Source organism: Canis lupus, chromosome 10 (genome assembly GCF_011100685.1).
Source record: "Canis lupus familiaris isolate Mischka breed German Shepherd chromosome 10, alternate assembly UU_Cfam_GSD_1.0, whole genome shotgun sequence".
Taxonomy (NCBI): Eukaryota; Metazoa; Chordata; class Mammalia; order Carnivora; family Canidae; genus Canis; species Canis lupus.
In genome coordinates this window covers 36,684,399-36,701,014 of record NC_049231.1, presented here as the reverse complement: position 1 = coordinate 36,701,014, position 16,616 = coordinate 36,684,399, and the positions used below count along the sequence as shown (strand labels likewise).

Below are 16,616 nucleotides of genomic sequence, written 5' to 3'. Positions count from 1 at the left end.
GGCAAGCTGTGATTCGAGAAGAAAAAGATGATTCTTCCTGTTTGATGGGTGGATAAACAATTTCAAAGTCATTTAATGACAAGAATAAAAATCAGGCTCTCACCCTGTGCCAGTTATCAGACCAGCACTAGAGGCACCAAAATGAATAGAATGTTTCCTGGACTGGGAAGTTGAAATGAGTTTGTTTATAGACTTCCAAGGCAAAGTTTGTTTTTGTATGCCATGGAAATTGTTTTCACCAAACTTAATGTGTTTAGATGACCTTTAATTCAGGAAAGAATTTTATTTTTAAATAAATGTGGGTTTTGTTTGACTCAATGTAAGACTTTTAAAAAGTTTAAACATGTGCTCAGGGAGGTGCTTTCTGCCTGTTTACAGAATTACAGGTTTTGTTGGTGTTTGTTTGGGTTTTTTGTTTGTTTGTTTGTTTGTTTGTTTTTACCTAAACCAAAAATAATAGATTAAGGAACTTTCTGTTCCAATAACAAAACAGACAAATTTACTTGAAACTCCTGCCAATGCAAACACCAAGAAACTCCATTACATACAGCAAACATTCTATTAAATGTGGAGCTGAGTATGAAGGAAGAAAAAGGTGCCCAGGAAAAAAGGTTTGGTGTAGCAGAGTACTGGCGCTGGGTGTGCTGGGTCAAATGCCCATCTCACGTTAATGCCTGTGAAGGTCAGGAGTGGAGACCTGTGAGAGCCTGGACACAGTTCCATTGTGAACTTGGGTCCCTCAGAGCACTCTGGAGAAAACTGGTCTCAGTACTAGGAAATAGTGAAGAAATTTAACTATGTCATTCTGGGTTGTGGATGAAAAAGAAGTGTCCCCTCAGAATTTATAACTATGAATCTGTGCTACAGATCAAATTACATGACCCACTTGGCTCAGGAACCCCCAACACAATAACTTAATAGAAAAACCAATCACAAATTAGTAATACCACTGGGCCACCTGGCAGGAACACAACCAAAACCTCAACCAGACCAGAGAAGACTCGGACACATGTCCCCACAGAAAATGATCTCAGACGCAAAATTACACCCTCACTTAGAAAGAACCAGCAGAAAGCACAGACAGCATATGAAGATTGCTTAGAACTTCAGGTAATAAGAATAGAAAGCCATCAATACCTTAGAGTATAGGTTGGGCACAGCCGAAGAGACTTGTATGTTTAGAGAAGTAAATACCCCAAACAGGCCTTTAGCAGCAGAACATCTTTTTTAAAAGCTAGACAAAATGTTTTTTAAATATATCTTTTAAAATGTATTGTGAAGCCAGCAAAACTTCAAGTAAAAATCCACAACCCTGAACGCTCCCCAGGAGGATCGGGGTGGTGGGGGGAAGGTGTCTGATGCTGAGCTCTGGCTCTGACAGCCAGGGAGAGGGGCTAGGAAAGGAAGCCCAGCGCCCTGCAGGAAGGGGAGCCTGGCAAGAGGCAGAACTTCAGGAAAAGCTCATCCTGAGAAGACGGGAGGCAAGGGACCTCCTCATCTTGGCCTGGGGACCGGGGAGGGGGGAGAAATCTCCCCACTCATGAAAAAATCACCAGCTGGTCATCACCCATGTTAGAAGCCCACACTCACAGTATCTAGATGTCAGAAAAACAAGTGAGACTTTTGTTTTCCTCCAATATTTTTATTTAAAAAAATTTTAAACTACATAGAAATTTTTTAAATAGTGCAAAGAATACCTGTAAATGTTCCCCTAGATGACCTAGTAAGATTATGCTGCACCTTCCCCAGCCCCCCTACATACATGTATCTGTGTACATACACACTGTGTATATATACGAACTAATGTATATATTATTTTAAAGAAACATCAGAATGTAAGTTGAGGTCACTGTTACACTCCCCACCCCACCCCAACGTACTTCAGCTGATATTTCCTAAAATGAGGACGTTCTCCTCTCTCATCATAACACTGCTGGACGTACAGTCTGTGCAAATTTCCCAACTGACCCAAGAATGTCCTCTAAAGCTGCTTTTTGCCCTATTCAGAATTCAGTGAAGTTCCTTGCATTACATTTTGTTCCGTCTCTTTCGTCTCTTACAGCCTGGGACAGTACCCCTGGCCCAAACATTTTCTTTCTTTTGCTATATATTTCCCTAATGTTGATTGGTTTGAAGAACTCAGGCTAGTTGTCTCACAGAACATCCCCATTGTGGTTGTATCCAATCATTTCTTCATGATCAAATGGAAGTTCAAACATTATTACCAGAAAATGCCCCACGTCCTGCTTCTGACATCTTGCTGCATCACAGCTGGCATATAATGCAGGTCATCCTGCTGTCAGGGTCGCTAACTGACAGTTGGTAGAGGTGACTCCCCTCCAGGTCTCTTCATTAGAAAGCATCTTCCCCTCTGTAATTTGCTGTGACTGGATGCTTCGAAACTGTGTGACTATCCCATTTCTCTCAACATTGTATCCAGTGGTGTTCAACTTCCACTGGTGCTGTCTTTAGATCTATCATTTCTTTTACATTTGTTAGCTGTATTCTTCCATAGAGATCAGCTGAAATGCTTAAAAAGCAGACACACAGCCCAGCAAAGCAAACAAAAATGTTTCCTGGAGGAACTTACCTTCCAAATAGAGCTAAAGAAGTCCCACATATAAAGTGTTACTGATTGTAAATTGCGCTGAGAAGGCAGAGCAAGTGTATTGAGCTATAACCTGCTGAATGAAGAGGTGCAAGCCACCCACACAGGGGCAACAGGTACCTTCCTCAACATCTGAGCTCCCTCTTTGGGCAAGTGAAAACTTTGGAGTCATTTTGATTAAAGATCCAGTTTCAATGCACCCAAACAAAGAGAGTAAAGCCACAAGACTTATTATTTAGAGATCCCAGAAGGGAGGTGTTGCAATGAGCTGGGGGAAGGGCAGTCTTCAGGCCCAGGTCACCAGCAAGCAGTGGATTGAGAGCAGGGGAGCAAGCACCTCCTAATTACAAGGAGGTCGAGATGGAGGTCACTGGTTGTGGGCTTAACTCTAAGTAGTTATTTTAGAAGATGCCTGGGGGAAATGAACCAGGAAATTATGGTGCCAATCCTAAACTCAGGTCCTAGTCTGAATTCTAGATCTTGGGTGTGAGCAGGGCTGTCATACTGTAAAATGCCTAGGCAGCAAATCAAAATAGCTGTTTTCTCATTGCAACTGACCCCGCGATCCCTTGGCATTAGTCTTTATGGAAAATCATGGGCACTGCCCAGGCAGCAGAGATAATAAAAGCCACTAAAAAAATAAAAATAAAAAAAAAATAAAAGCCACTAAAAGGGAGGGATTGGTCACCCAGTATATGAAACATGTGAGCAAAGCATAAATGTCAATCAGTAGTATCATTGAACAAACCACAGTTTGAAATCCTGTCACACCATTCCCTTCATTTATTGAAGTCCAGCCAACAAAATAAGTCAGAGTCTTTGGATAAGGTTAAAGTAGATTTGATAACTAGGGTGAGATTATGGAATACTTGTAACCGTTGAGTTGTCTGAATTTGTCCAGAATCATCGATATATATATATGCAGCACGTGGTAGTCTTTATAGCACATACACCTTCTTGCTGTGTCGATAAGGAATCTAAAGCCAACCGTCTGTACTAAGAAATCACTAAGGAGTGACTAACGAACAAGATGATTAGAGGCTTCACAGGAAGATCATGGAGCCCTGTATGGTGACTGATGGGGAAGGGTCCCCTTGGGGTGTGTAGGAAGGTGACTCTGCAGCTTTGATCCTGTAAAGGTGCTGTGGTGGTGGTGGTATCTGCAGCCAGGGAAGGGTCCTCTCAACAGAAATTAAATTCACTAACTCCTAGTAGGATGCATGATGAGGACCAATCTAACAAGAGTGGTGAGAGTAAGCCATTGAGTAAAGGGTTTTGGGGGCGGGGGTGGGGGGGCACAAGGTTGTAAAACTGGACACATACCTGGCTTTCTAAAGCTTAAAGTCACAGTAGAGAGGAGCCTGCCTCACAGTCAAGCGGCAAGCAAGGAGGCTTGGGGTAAACATAGCTAGCTCTGGAAAACACCACTCAAGGGGGTTACCAGCAGGGAATTATGATAAGTAAGAGTTCAGTTCACAACCAAGCTGGAGAGTGTTCACCATCATCAGCTGTCATGCATTGCTGGGTGCCATCTCTGCTACAGGCAAAGGTCCCAGAGGTACCATTCAAGATGAGGCTGTGTCATGGGTGAGGACACTGCCACATCTTGAATCCTCGCTGTCCATGTGGTCATGTCTCAGATTGCCATGCCATCATGGGCCTGGGTGTCATCATCTCCAGCATTGCCACAGATGAAGGAACCATCCCAGAGGAGGGTGACTCAGGAGGGGCACTGAGAGGCCAAAAGGTCTCATGGATTCAAGATGCCCTGATTAAGGTTTGCTTGCACTGCCAGGAGCATTTACTGGTATCACAAATTCTCAGTAAAGTTTGGGGGCCCCCAGAGATGCACCTCACAAATGACTGAATAGTACTCTCTTCCAAGGCATGAGTCTATCATTGAACAGAACCATTTGAAGCACCTGGATAGCCTTGATCTAAAGAAAATTGTGTGATATGCTCCCAGCAGTTTAAGGAGTGGCCTGGTTGGTAGTACCAGAGATGCATCTGAACTGCATAAACCTATCAGCCAATTAGGATTGAAATTAGGGCAGTGTAATGGCCTGTTTCTGGAGGCCAGGATGCTCGTGACCAAATCGGGCAGGGCTGGTGGCCTTTAAGCATTTGTGCCAGGGGTCCCTTAAATGTGAGAGAGAAAGCTTGACTCATCAGCTAGTATCCACATCTGGTGTCATCTCAGGCTCAAACCCTGAAGGGCTGACTTCAAACACTAGCCATGCCCCAACCCTGGGTGCAATTGCAAACGAGTGGCTGTGCTGTTTCAGCTTTTCCAGGGACAGGAGAAGCACCACCACCCAGACGGCACAGTACAAGAGGCAGCAGTGAACATTTGCATTTTATAGTTTTCAAGCCTACACACTGACTGCCCCATGTGGAGATTTACTCTGGGGCTGTTGTGGGTTGGCAACCCACTGGTGGCCTCCTCCAAGGTGGAGTAGGGCCAACTATTGTGACTGTTGCACCACACTGCCATCTTCTAATGTTGCTGGTGTCAGCCAACCTGAGGGCCTCTTTCCCCCTTTTAAGGATCCACACTCTTCTGTTGGTTGCTCTGGGTGCAACTGTCTCCACTTCCTATGGGGAGGTGTGATTAGGAGGAATGAGCCATCCACTAAGGCCACTACACTTTGGAATTTCAGCTGGAATTTGCATATCAAGTGGGTAGGTGTGGTCCAGCAGCAGAGGGGTCTTCGTTTTTCTAATGGGCCAGGACTGTCTATAACCAGGGGGTGATCACTAACCAGGTATCCCCCATTGGGTCACTAATGAATATTGGAAGGAGAGATGATGTACATTTTATTTTATTTTATTATTTTTTATTTATTTATTTTGAGACAGAGCTAGAGAGCATACACAAGCAGGGGGAGGAGCAATGGGATAGGGAGAGAGAATCTCCAGCAGAGTCCACACTGAGCACAGAGCCTGAGGCAGGACTCAATCTCACGACTCTGAAATCATGACCTGAGCCTCAATCAAGAGCAGAGTGCTTAACGACTGAGCCACCCAGGTGCCCCATGATTGACATTTTAAATTGGTAAGGGACTCAAAATTGTTGGGAAACTTGTAAATAATCTCCTCCCATAAGATGAAGGCAGCAGATTCCCCTCTGATAGCAATCAGGCAGCACAGCCAAGCAAGCCCAGTTGATGTAAGGAAAGTGGTAGCCACGTGGCCAAAAGTTTAAATTGTCACTGCAGCAAGGAAGCCCGTTTAAGAGTCCATGTACTGTCCTGGAACTTAAGGAGCAGGGATTTTAAAAGACCACTGAGGGGTTCAGTAATGCCAGAGGCCTACTGTGGTAGGGGAGGTGAAAGTTCCATTGGACATCCTGCAGGAGAGCCTAGGGCCGTGTTAAACGGGCAGTAAGATGAGATCCTTGAGCTGAGTCAGTGGTGCCAAGGAGGGCTGAATGGGGGCAGGACGGACTTAGGAAAGAAAAACGATCTGTCCTGGTGGGTGTAGCCAGCAGTAGGCTGGGAAATGTATCTACACACGTAATAGTGAAGCAGATAGTGCCAGTGACAGAGGCAGTGGTCTATGAAATCAAAGGGCCAGTGGCTGAAAGGGTGCCCCCCCCCCCCTTGCAGCATGACCAGTTTCCAGTGTTTGGGTTAGGAGTGTTATTTGCAATTCAGAACAATGTATTTGCAAGGGCTACCACAAGTGTGGTGCCCTGCAGTAGGCCCAGACCAGTGTGGCAACAGCTCCCTCGTGACCTGGAGATGTGGGAGCAATACGGAGTGTGGGAGTGGTAACCAAGAAAGGCCAGAATGGTGGAGCTGAGGAGTCCTGGATTAACACGGGATATGGGGAGCCTGCAGAGTGGTTGGTAGGGTCAGAGGTTGAGAGCCCAAATGGCTGGTGACCCAGATTAGAGGAAAGGCATATGCCTTGTGGTTAAGCATAGCCTTTGTGTGGTCATTTGTATGCACTGAAACCTGGGTAACTTCCTTGGCAATGGTTCCTGGGCAATGTCCCTCCCAAATAGGACGGCCTTGAACATGAAAATCATCCAGCTGCCATTGACCTGACCAAACTGGAGACAGTTAACAACTGTCCATGAGCCAAAAAAAACCCTAGACCAGAGGCTTATCATGGAAACCTCCTCTACACACTCATTTGTACCACCCCCAGCTCAATAAACTGAGCCGCCCCACATGCCATCTTTGATAAGCATGGCGCTGCCGGCAGGATAACACACTGCCACTCTCTTTCCAACTGGAAAGGGAATTCATAAAATAAAAGGGAGGGCTGGGGAAATCACATAGACTACAGCCAGAGAAGCAGAGCAAAGGAAAATATGGAGAGGCTAAGAGATACGAAGACAGAATCAGAACGTCAGACATAAAGCCAGTTAGTTCCACAAGGTAAGAACAAAGACAGTGGGAGAAAGACAATATGTGAAATACTCTATGAAACTTACAAATACTTGATATCAAAAAGTACAAGTTCCAGGCAAGGTAAATAAGAATAAATACAATCTTAGATATTGTCCCAGAAACTTGAGAACACCAGATAAAATACTATTTTGCAAAGTAGGGAAGAAAAACATGTTAGAAGGAAAAAAAAAAAAGAACTATTTAAGAGACTGGATTTCTTAATGGCAGAAAGAAACCAGTAAACAATAAAATGAGTAAGCCTAGGAAAATGTATACCAGGAAAAAACACTATCTAAAGAGTAGCTACCATAGTGGCCATTGGTATCAGACACACAAAACTTTAAGAAAATAGCAGTATCAGAAATAAAGGTGGCGTTTCATAATAATAGAAGGAAAAATTTACTCAGAAGGTTAAACTTTTGAGCTAGTATGCACTCATTAGCAGATTCAAAGTATAAAGAATTAAAATTGAGAGAAACACAAGAAGAAATTGGCAAATTTTATAATCTTAGTAGCTATTCTATTCCATAAATGTTGAATCAGACAAAATAGAGTAAAGCTATTGAAGACTGTTAATAACACAAATAACATACGCAAGCAGAGAAATGAATAGATGAGCAGAGTTCATTGAATATTGACTCACAGTACAATCATGAGAATAAATCAGCCAGAGCTATTCAAATGCTCTCCTGCTTAGGCATAATACCATTAAACAGTTTGTAGTCAAAGTTCCCCAACTGTCTCAAGAGTATCTTGTTTTACAGTTTTTTTTTTCTTTATTTATTTATGATAGTCACACAGAGAGAGAGAGAGAGAGAGAGAGAGAGAGGCAGAGACATAGGCAGAGGGAGAAGCAGGCTCCACACCGGGAGCCCGATGTGGGATTCGATCCCGGGTCTCCAGGATCGCGCCCTGGGCCAAAGGCAGGCGCCAAACCGCTGCGCCACCCAGGGATCCCTGTTTTACAGTGTTTTTAAATCGAGATCTAATCAAGTTTCAATCAAAGCATCTGGTTATTTCTCTTTAGCCTCCTTTATTCTAGAACAGTCTCCCAGCCTCTGTTTTTTTTTTTTTTTTAAGATTTCTTTTTTTTTTTTTTTTTTTATGATAGTCACACAGAGAGAGAGAGAGAGAGAGGCAGAGACATAGGCAGAGGGAGAAGCAGGCTCCATGCACCAGGAGCCCGACGTGGGATTCGATCCCGGGTCTCCAGGATCACGCCCTGGGCCAAAGGCAGGCGCTAAACCACTGCGCCACCCAGGGATCCCTAGCCTCTGTTTTTGATGACCTCTGCTTCCATCATCCCAGTCCCTTTTTCTGAGTCTGATCCCCTTGCCTCTCTCATGTAGGACCTTGTGATTATATCAGGCCCACCTGAATCATCAGGAATAATCTCCCCACCTCAAGACTCTAAACTCTAAAATCCCTTTTCCCATGTAAGGTGACATATGCATAAGCTCCAGGGATTAAGATGTAGATATTTGGGGGCCACTCCATTCTCTCCAGTGCTGTGGGATTGCAGATGAAGTTAGTGAAAGGCCTGCTTTCTGCTCAGACATCAAGATAAATGAAATGTGTTCCTCTGTGCAGACACATGGATATCATGCTAATCCTTGGCAATAGCATTCAACCGCAGCCTCCCAGCCCCCCAGTGCAGCACTGGAGGGGTCAGGCCTGGGTTGTAGGAGCTGCACCAGTCTCCTTTGGGGGAAGAGGTGGGGACTTGAGTCATATTTCTGGTCTCAGGGCTCTACCTAGTTCCATTCACAAAATTCTACAAAGAATTGTGGATTGACACAAAGGAGATGAATAACAGGTGTACACTTTCCAAACTTAAAACATCAGTTCTTTATATACTCTGTGCTATGTGACTTGAAACAGGCGGCATCTATTTTTTTCCTCGGAGAGACATGAATAACCTGATTCCTTCCCTGCAAAAACATGTTGCATAAAGTGTAAATAGAGATGTATGAGGTTGATGTGCTGTATGGTAACAATATATGGTCAAAGCACAGTGAAGTTACATTTTAGTGTCTAGAAGAATAAATTGGACATTGATTAGCCAGGGGCAAGGGCATAGATACACAAAGGCAGGGTTGTGAAAGGTTGAAGACCACTCAAGAAATGGAAGTAAGTCCAGTGTGGGTCCAGCACAGGACATGATGGAGAGAAAGAATGATGGCACATGAAAAAGGATCTCCATTGGGACCAGATTTTCTCTTCCTTGTGGCCATGTTTGGAATCACTGGTACAGTCATATTTCTCTACACTTGGAAAAAATGCCATTTTTTAATATCTCAAACTTCTACCCAAACCTGAACAATTTCTAAGAGAACTCAGGCAAAACAGGCATTCCATTTATGAGGAAGCAGTAGCACCAACAGGTGTGGCAGGCAACAATTGCTGACATCTGCTCCACTGGCCTGTTTGAATTTTCCACCATTGGAGTCACTTCTTGAAGTTCACACTATGTCCCATGGCCCTATGAAAGCCAACCTGCCAGACTGGTAACCTGTCAACTTTATTTTTAAACACATCATGAGTGCTGCAAAAAATACGTGCAGCAGGCCTGGGTGTGCCTCAAACAGACTACATATCTGTGAAGCATCCAGTTGGCTTGAACATTCTGGGTGGATAGGAAACATTTTTAGACAAAACATTAATAGATGTATCACAAGGAAGAATGGAAAACTCATTTTAACTTTTTAAAAAGATTTTATTTATTTATTTGAGAGAGAATGAGCAAAAGAGAGAGCATGAGTGGGGGGAACAGCAGAGGGGAGGGAGAAGCAGACTCCCTGCTGAGCAGGGAGCCCAACCAAGGCCTCGATCCCAGGACTCTGAGATCATGACCTGAGCCAAAGGTAGACACGTAACCAATTGAGCCACCCAGGTGCCCCTCATTTTAACTTTTTAATGGACCCTATTTTCTAAAGCAGTTTTAGGTTCACAGCAAAGTTGAGAAGTTGGCACCGAGATTGCCCATACACCCCTCCTCCCACATACCTAGCATCACCACCAAAGACTGCGTTCTGGTTCAAGATGGCAGTGTAGAAAGATCCTGAACTCACCTCCTCTCACAAACCACTGAGTCCACAGTTACAAATGAAACAATTTCTCTATAAGCCCCTAAAGATTGGCTGAGTGACAGCTACACATCGGGCAAATGGGAAGACCAAATTGAAGTGGGTAGGACAGGTTGGAACAAAATCTCACTATAAATCCTACCTTCAGCGCCACATCCCACAACTGAAAGGGAACTCAAAGCCCAGGGCTTCTCCCTAAGGAACAAAGTGTCCATACCTCACATTAGGCACCCCAACTTTTAAGGCATATACCTCAGAGATGAATCTCCAGAACATCTAACTTTGAAAACCAAGGACTATGTCCCAAGACTATGTAGGAAACTGAGAAACAGCTCTTCAGGGGCCCATGCACCCAAACTCCCCCACCTTGGGGCCCGCACAGAGGCAGCAGGTCACACCGAGACTTAAAGCAAAGGAGGCTCACATGTTTAATAATAGTAACAAACAGCAAGTGATGGTGAGGATATGGAGGAAAGGGAGCATGTGCACTGCGGTTGGAAAGGTAAATTGGTACAGCCATTGTGGAAAACCGTATGGAGATTTCTCAAAATATTAAAAATTGATCTACCATATGATCCAGTAACTCCACTTTTGTGTATTTATTGACTTTAAAAAGATTTTATTTATTCGTTTGACAGAGAGAGAGCACAAGCTAGGGGAGCAGCTGGCAGAGGCAGAGGGAGAAGCAGGCTCCCCACTGAGCAGGGAACCCAGTGTAGGGTTCAATCCCAGGACCCTGGGATCATGACCTGAGCCAAAGGCAGACACTTAACTGACTGAGCCACCCAGGTGCTCCCACTTTTGTGTATTTAACCGACTGAGCCACCCAGGTGCCCCCACTTTTGTGTATTTAACGAAGAAAATGAAAACGTAATTCAAAAAATATATGCACTCCCATATTCACTACAAAATTATTTATAATAGCCAAGATATGGAAATAACCTAAGTGTTCTTCAATGAATAAATAGGGGGGATTTGTGATATATATGTATATATTCCATATATACATATATACATATATGTTTATATATATATGGAATATAATAATAATGGAATATTATTTAGCCATAAAATAAGAATAAGGGGCACCTGGCTGGCTCAGTCTGTAATCAGAGTTGTGAGTTCGAGCCCCACATAGGGTATAGAGATTACTTAAAAAAAAAAAAAAAAAGAAAAGAAAAGAAAAAGAAATCTTGCCATTTGCAACAATATGGATAGACCTCAAGGGCATTATGCTAACTGAAGTAAATGTGACAGAGAAAAACAAATACTATAGGATCTCTCTTATATGTGGATTCTAGAAAAAATATGCATTTTTAAAACTAGGCTCATAGATACAGAGAACCGATGGTGGCTGTCACACGTGAGGGGAAGGTATTAGGAGAAATGGGTGAATTATTTTGGTTACATAAAATGAATTTTTAAAAATATCCCCCCACAAAAACAATAAAATAAAAGTTATTATAAAAATTATATCTTAAAAAAGGTAAAGGGCAAGCATGATGGAAGAGGTATGTAAGATACAAAGAAGACCCAATTAAACTTCTGGAAATGAAAAAAAAGAAAACAATTCAAATACAAACAACACTCTGAACAGGAGAAACAGCAGACTGGACACTGTTGAAGAAAAGATTAGTAAACTCGGAGATGTAACAATAGAAATTATTCAAAATGAAGGGGTCTCAGAAAGCAAAAGCATCCTGTAAATGAAATAGTCACAATTTTATTTGACTTTCGGCTAAGGAAAATGTTCATTTAGATATGCAGTTAAATCAGAGGCAACTTAGAGTTTACAGAGTGGACCCCCTCATTTTACAGATAGGAAAGCAAAATTCGGAATTAAGATTAAAACCAGAGTCTTGCACCCCGTAGTAGGTCACAGAGTATCAGGTGCATATGAGTCAATGTTTTCCACTTACAAAGTCTTCTTTAACCTAGTTAACAAAATTCTCATAAATATTTCAAATTGCATTTACTCTCTTTAAAGGCCTCAGTTGTCTGATAATAACAAAAAGAGAAAGAAATTCTAATTACTTCACTAAATCTTACAAATCTAGTAAAATTAAGCTTATGAATTGATTCTTAAATTCTCCTAAACTTTTTTAAATTAGATAAAATCATCTAACCTTTGAACCTAAAATCCCAAGTCTATATACTAAAATACTCAATAACACATTAACTTCTCATTGCAAGGCTCATCTATTGGATATTCCAGTATGTCAAAGTTGCTTCTACATAAAAAGTACTTACGAAATGTGCCAACATTACTCTTAAAATTAGTAATACTGTGGTTTGATTTAATGTGCTACATTTCTACAATAAATGTAAGATTTCAGGAAACAAGCAAAGTTATCTGCGAAGGGAATAGTTATGGTATCCCACGCCTGTGGGGGCTACTCCCCCAAGCAAATTGGGGTTACCTCCTCAGCTGGCGGCTAATTCTCTTCAGCCAGCGATTGGGGGCAGGGAGTCACCCCTAGAGCTGTAGATGCACATGGGGACTTTTATTTAATCCAGACCTGCCACACTGAAACTTCTGCTGGTCATTGTGCTGAAAGGGAACCCTAATATGAGTTTATTTCTGCCCCACCTGCTCTGTGACTTGTGTCAGCTCTAGAGCTATTGATAAATTCACCAACCCACCCGCAGCCTACTTCACTGTTGGGTTGTAGAGGGCCAGCCTAAGTGCTGATTCCATTCTGGCCCCTCTGGTTGCTTCAAACTTGACAAGGGATTGTGAACTCAGTGGTCTTCTGGCCTGGTCCCCTCCTGTCACTCAGGCCTCAGACAGACAGGCTATCTCTAACAAGCCCATCGATACCCATCTGGTCTGGCACATCTTCCAATGTGCTTTTCTCTGAAATATATTTGTGTCTTTACCATCCTGATACCCTGAAAGGAAGCTATTGAGAATGCTTCTGGCTCCCCTGTTTTGACTTCTCTCACTTAAATTAACATTAAGCATAGTAGTGAATGCCCACTACTCTCCTCTCCTAACTTCTCACTCTCTTCTCCTAACCTACACCTCTCCTAACTTCCTCAGAGAATATTTTTCTTGGCAGGAATGACTGTTTTGAGAATTGACCTTTCTTTTAAGCACCTGTCTGTTAAACCTACATAGAAAGATGCCCCTCGAAGAAATGAAAGATCTCCAGCTGGTGGGAAAATACATAAAACCAGAAACCACAGAAGTGAATGGAGTCCTTATGACCAAGATAATAAGTGATAATTGGGACAACATCTGGAATTTCCAAGCAAAATCTGATGATCTCCTCATTGCATCCTATGCAAAGTCAGGTAGGTTTGGGAAACTCACAGTGGGTAAGCTGTAGAGGAATGGTGATGCCTGGAGAGGCCTCCTTATTTTAAAACTGCAAAAAATAAAATAAAATAAAATAAAAAAATAAGATAAAATAAAATAAAATAAAATAAAATAAAATAAAATAAAATAAACTGCAAATTTTCACCAGGGCTGGCCCTGGGAAAACTGAAACCAGACTTGCTTCTGAGCTCCAATTCCCCAGGATCCAAGGTTCTCCTGTTTGTGTAGGTCCCTGATAAAGAAAGAGATTGCCAGATCCTGAATTACAAAGTTATTTAAAAAGCAAAGTCTGAGAAATTACACAAAAGTTCTCACAGTAATCTTGCCGAGTCATTCCTGGTTCCCATCCAGCAATCTGGGAAGTGACCGCACTCTTTGCCCATAAGAAGCATCTCTTAGTGGGGGACACTAACATGGAAATGAGGGCTTTCACCCCAATATAAAACATTCTTGAAGCTTTAACAAGTTTGGAAAAGTTTCTCAATGGCCATTAAACTCCACAAGAGGAACTCTCGGTATTCATTACCAGAAAGATTTCAGAAGAGGGTCCATTTACCATAGTTCTTTGAACCTTCCTTGGAACATTTCTGTCCCCCGTGGCTGGGAAGTCCCTCCTTAGCCTCACTCTGTTCTCATGACTTAGCATTACTTGAACTAAGGCAGGGGCTTCCTGTCAGCAGGGCTCAATTTCTCAAGAATCTCCTTTTCTGTCTCCTTTGCCCTGGATACTTCCTTTGCCCAGAACTGAACTTGGATTTGCATTGCACCTTGGAACAGGAATTTTTTTTCAGCTCACCTTTGAAATTATGCAGTCAATCTCAAAGCCCCTCAGGACATCCCCCAAGTTTCCAGCCTTATCCCTACCTCCCCCACCACCTCTTACCCCCTGGGAACCTATATACACTTCCAATGTGGAAATGTGACTGTCTTTATTCTGGTTCCTGAGGTTCCCCACCTGGGATCCTGAGATGCCCTGACTTCTTAATGCAGATGGATATTCCAGTCCTGCTTCAACTCTTCACTCCAAAGCTATCATCTCAACGGAGCCTTACTGACGCCTTCAGCAGCAAGTTGACTGTCCTCTGAACTCAGGCAGTCCTTTGAATATTCTTTTGCCCTTATTCTATAGTGTTCATCTTCTAGTGATCTGTGTATATGTCATATGTATCAGTGAGCAGCAGGTCTGGCTAAGAGCGAGAGAGACACCAAATACTTTTGATGGGAAAAGGAAAATGGATATTGGTGGACAGTGAGCACAGTCTAGCTCTTTGCCAGCCTATTTGCACTCCTCTTCTGTGTCAGTTAAGAGTCAACTTGGCTACAAGTGTCAGAAAACCCAAAAGAAAAAGCAGCCTGGAGATTAGTAGTCAGGATTAAAATGTTGGCTGCATTGATTATCGAAGACCTTTCTGACTTCCTCCACACATTCCAAAAAGCAGCAAGAGGGTAGGAAAGGAGGAATAAGGTCATGTTCCTCGTCTTGAAAGACAACTTCCCAAAATGACATGGCCACGTCATGCAAGAAAGACTGGAGAATATTACCTTTGAGGCAATTAGCCATATGCCCAGATAAAAATCAAGGATCTATTAATTTGAGAAAGAAAGGAAGAATGAATATAAGCTAGGCAAAAGGTAGTCTCTGTCCCAACTTATCTAATCCAAAAAGATTGTAAACTTGTTAGGACAAGGACAGGGGTTAATTCATCTTTGCATCTTCCTACATGCATTTGATTCAATATTCATTCGTTCAAACTATGTTTACTAGGTACAAAGCCCTGTGTGAGGCACTGGGGATTAAGAGTGAGCTGATTCTGCTTAACATTCAGCATATGTGAATTTTACTGCATACATAAATAATCGAGGAAATGAATTAACTTGTGCAGTGAGTGGATGAAATTAACAATAACCAATACTCTAGGCACAACCTGGACACAAGAAATTGTGGACCTGATCCAAAATGACGGAGATGTGCAGAGGTGCCAGAGGGCCAATACCTTCGACCAGCATCCTTTCATTGAGTGGGCTTTACCCCCACCCCTCAACTCAGGTAAGTTTGCCCAAATAAAACTCATGAAGCTATAACTAAGACCCATGACCACTGTGCTAGGTCAGTTTGCATCTGAAAAGAGAATTATTTCTACAGCCTTCTGGAAAAAATTTCCAAGGGACACCGGGAAAACAGTAAAGGTCAACATACTCCCTTCAACGGAGAAATTAGACTTCCAAATCTCTATTCTAAAATATATGATTGGGTAGCATGACACAGCACATTCTCTACTGGTGACTGGGAATTCAAGACTGATGATGAATGTATAACAGAGAAGGCAGGGTGATGATTCCTAGCATCCTCTTTCATCATGCTCCCTTCTTTTAGAGGATTGTCTTCAAATATATTTATCTATAACCTGTCTACCACCGAATCAAACTAAATTATATATATCATTATCATCAACAATTATACTTCACTTCAAAGATACTAAGAAATATAAGACACAGACAACACCCTTAAAAAGCTTGAAATCAATTAGAAATAAAGGAGATGGGTACACCTGGGTGACTCAGTGGTTGAGCATCTTCCTTTGGCTTTGGGAGTGATCCTGGGATTTTAGAATCGAGTCCCACATTGGGCTTCCCACAGGGAGCCTGCTCCTCCTTCTACCTATGTCTCTGCCTCTCTCTCTGTGTCTCTCATGAATAAATAAATAAAATCTTTTTTAAAAAAAGGAAATAAATGACGTGTTTTTATAAAGTAAATAGTGGCAAATAGTAGCTTTTGTAATAGGAGGTCACCCAGTGCTGAAAAGCCATAGACTTTGGAATCAAACAATTCAGCTTCAAGTATTTTATATAGGGGACACTGAGCAAATTATTAACTCTCAAAACCTAATATTTCTTCATTTGTAAAGGAATATCTATTAAAAACCCCTAATAGATTGAGCCAACTAATCTAGCACATTTAGTTCAAAAAAATTATCTTTTTTCCCATTGAATAACCTTGGCCCCTTTTACAAAATCCATTAACTATGTGTATATGGGAATATTCTGGATTTTCTATTCTGTTCCTTTCCATCATGTGTCAACCTTTATACCAATACCACCCCCTTGGATTACTTTAGCTTTATAAGTTTTGAAATTAGGTAATATAAAAATCTCCAAATTTTTTCTTCTTTATAGAAGTTGCTTTATTTATTTCAGGATCT

At 42.2% G+C, this 16,616-nt stretch overlaps 1 protein-coding gene across 2 annotated transcripts in view; it reads left to right on the top strand.

Moving 5' to 3' along the window:
• Positions 1-16,616, top strand: part of SULT1C3 (sulfotransferase family 1C member 3) — a 34,179-nt gene that overhangs the window by 1,956 nt on the left and 15,607 nt on the right. Inside the window, exons 2-3 of one of the 2 annotated variants that reach the window (XM_038550865.1) lie at positions 13,216-13,391; positions 15,335-15,463. In XM_038550865.1, coding sequence (XP_038406793.1) covers positions 13,220-13,391; positions 15,335-15,463 — 301 coding nt within the window. In that variant the 5' untranslated portion in view covers positions 13,216-13,219. Of the gene's footprint in view, positions 1-13,191; positions 13,392-15,334; positions 15,464-16,616 lie in introns of both variants that reach the window. The other variant, XM_038550866.1, reaches the window with a different exon arrangement.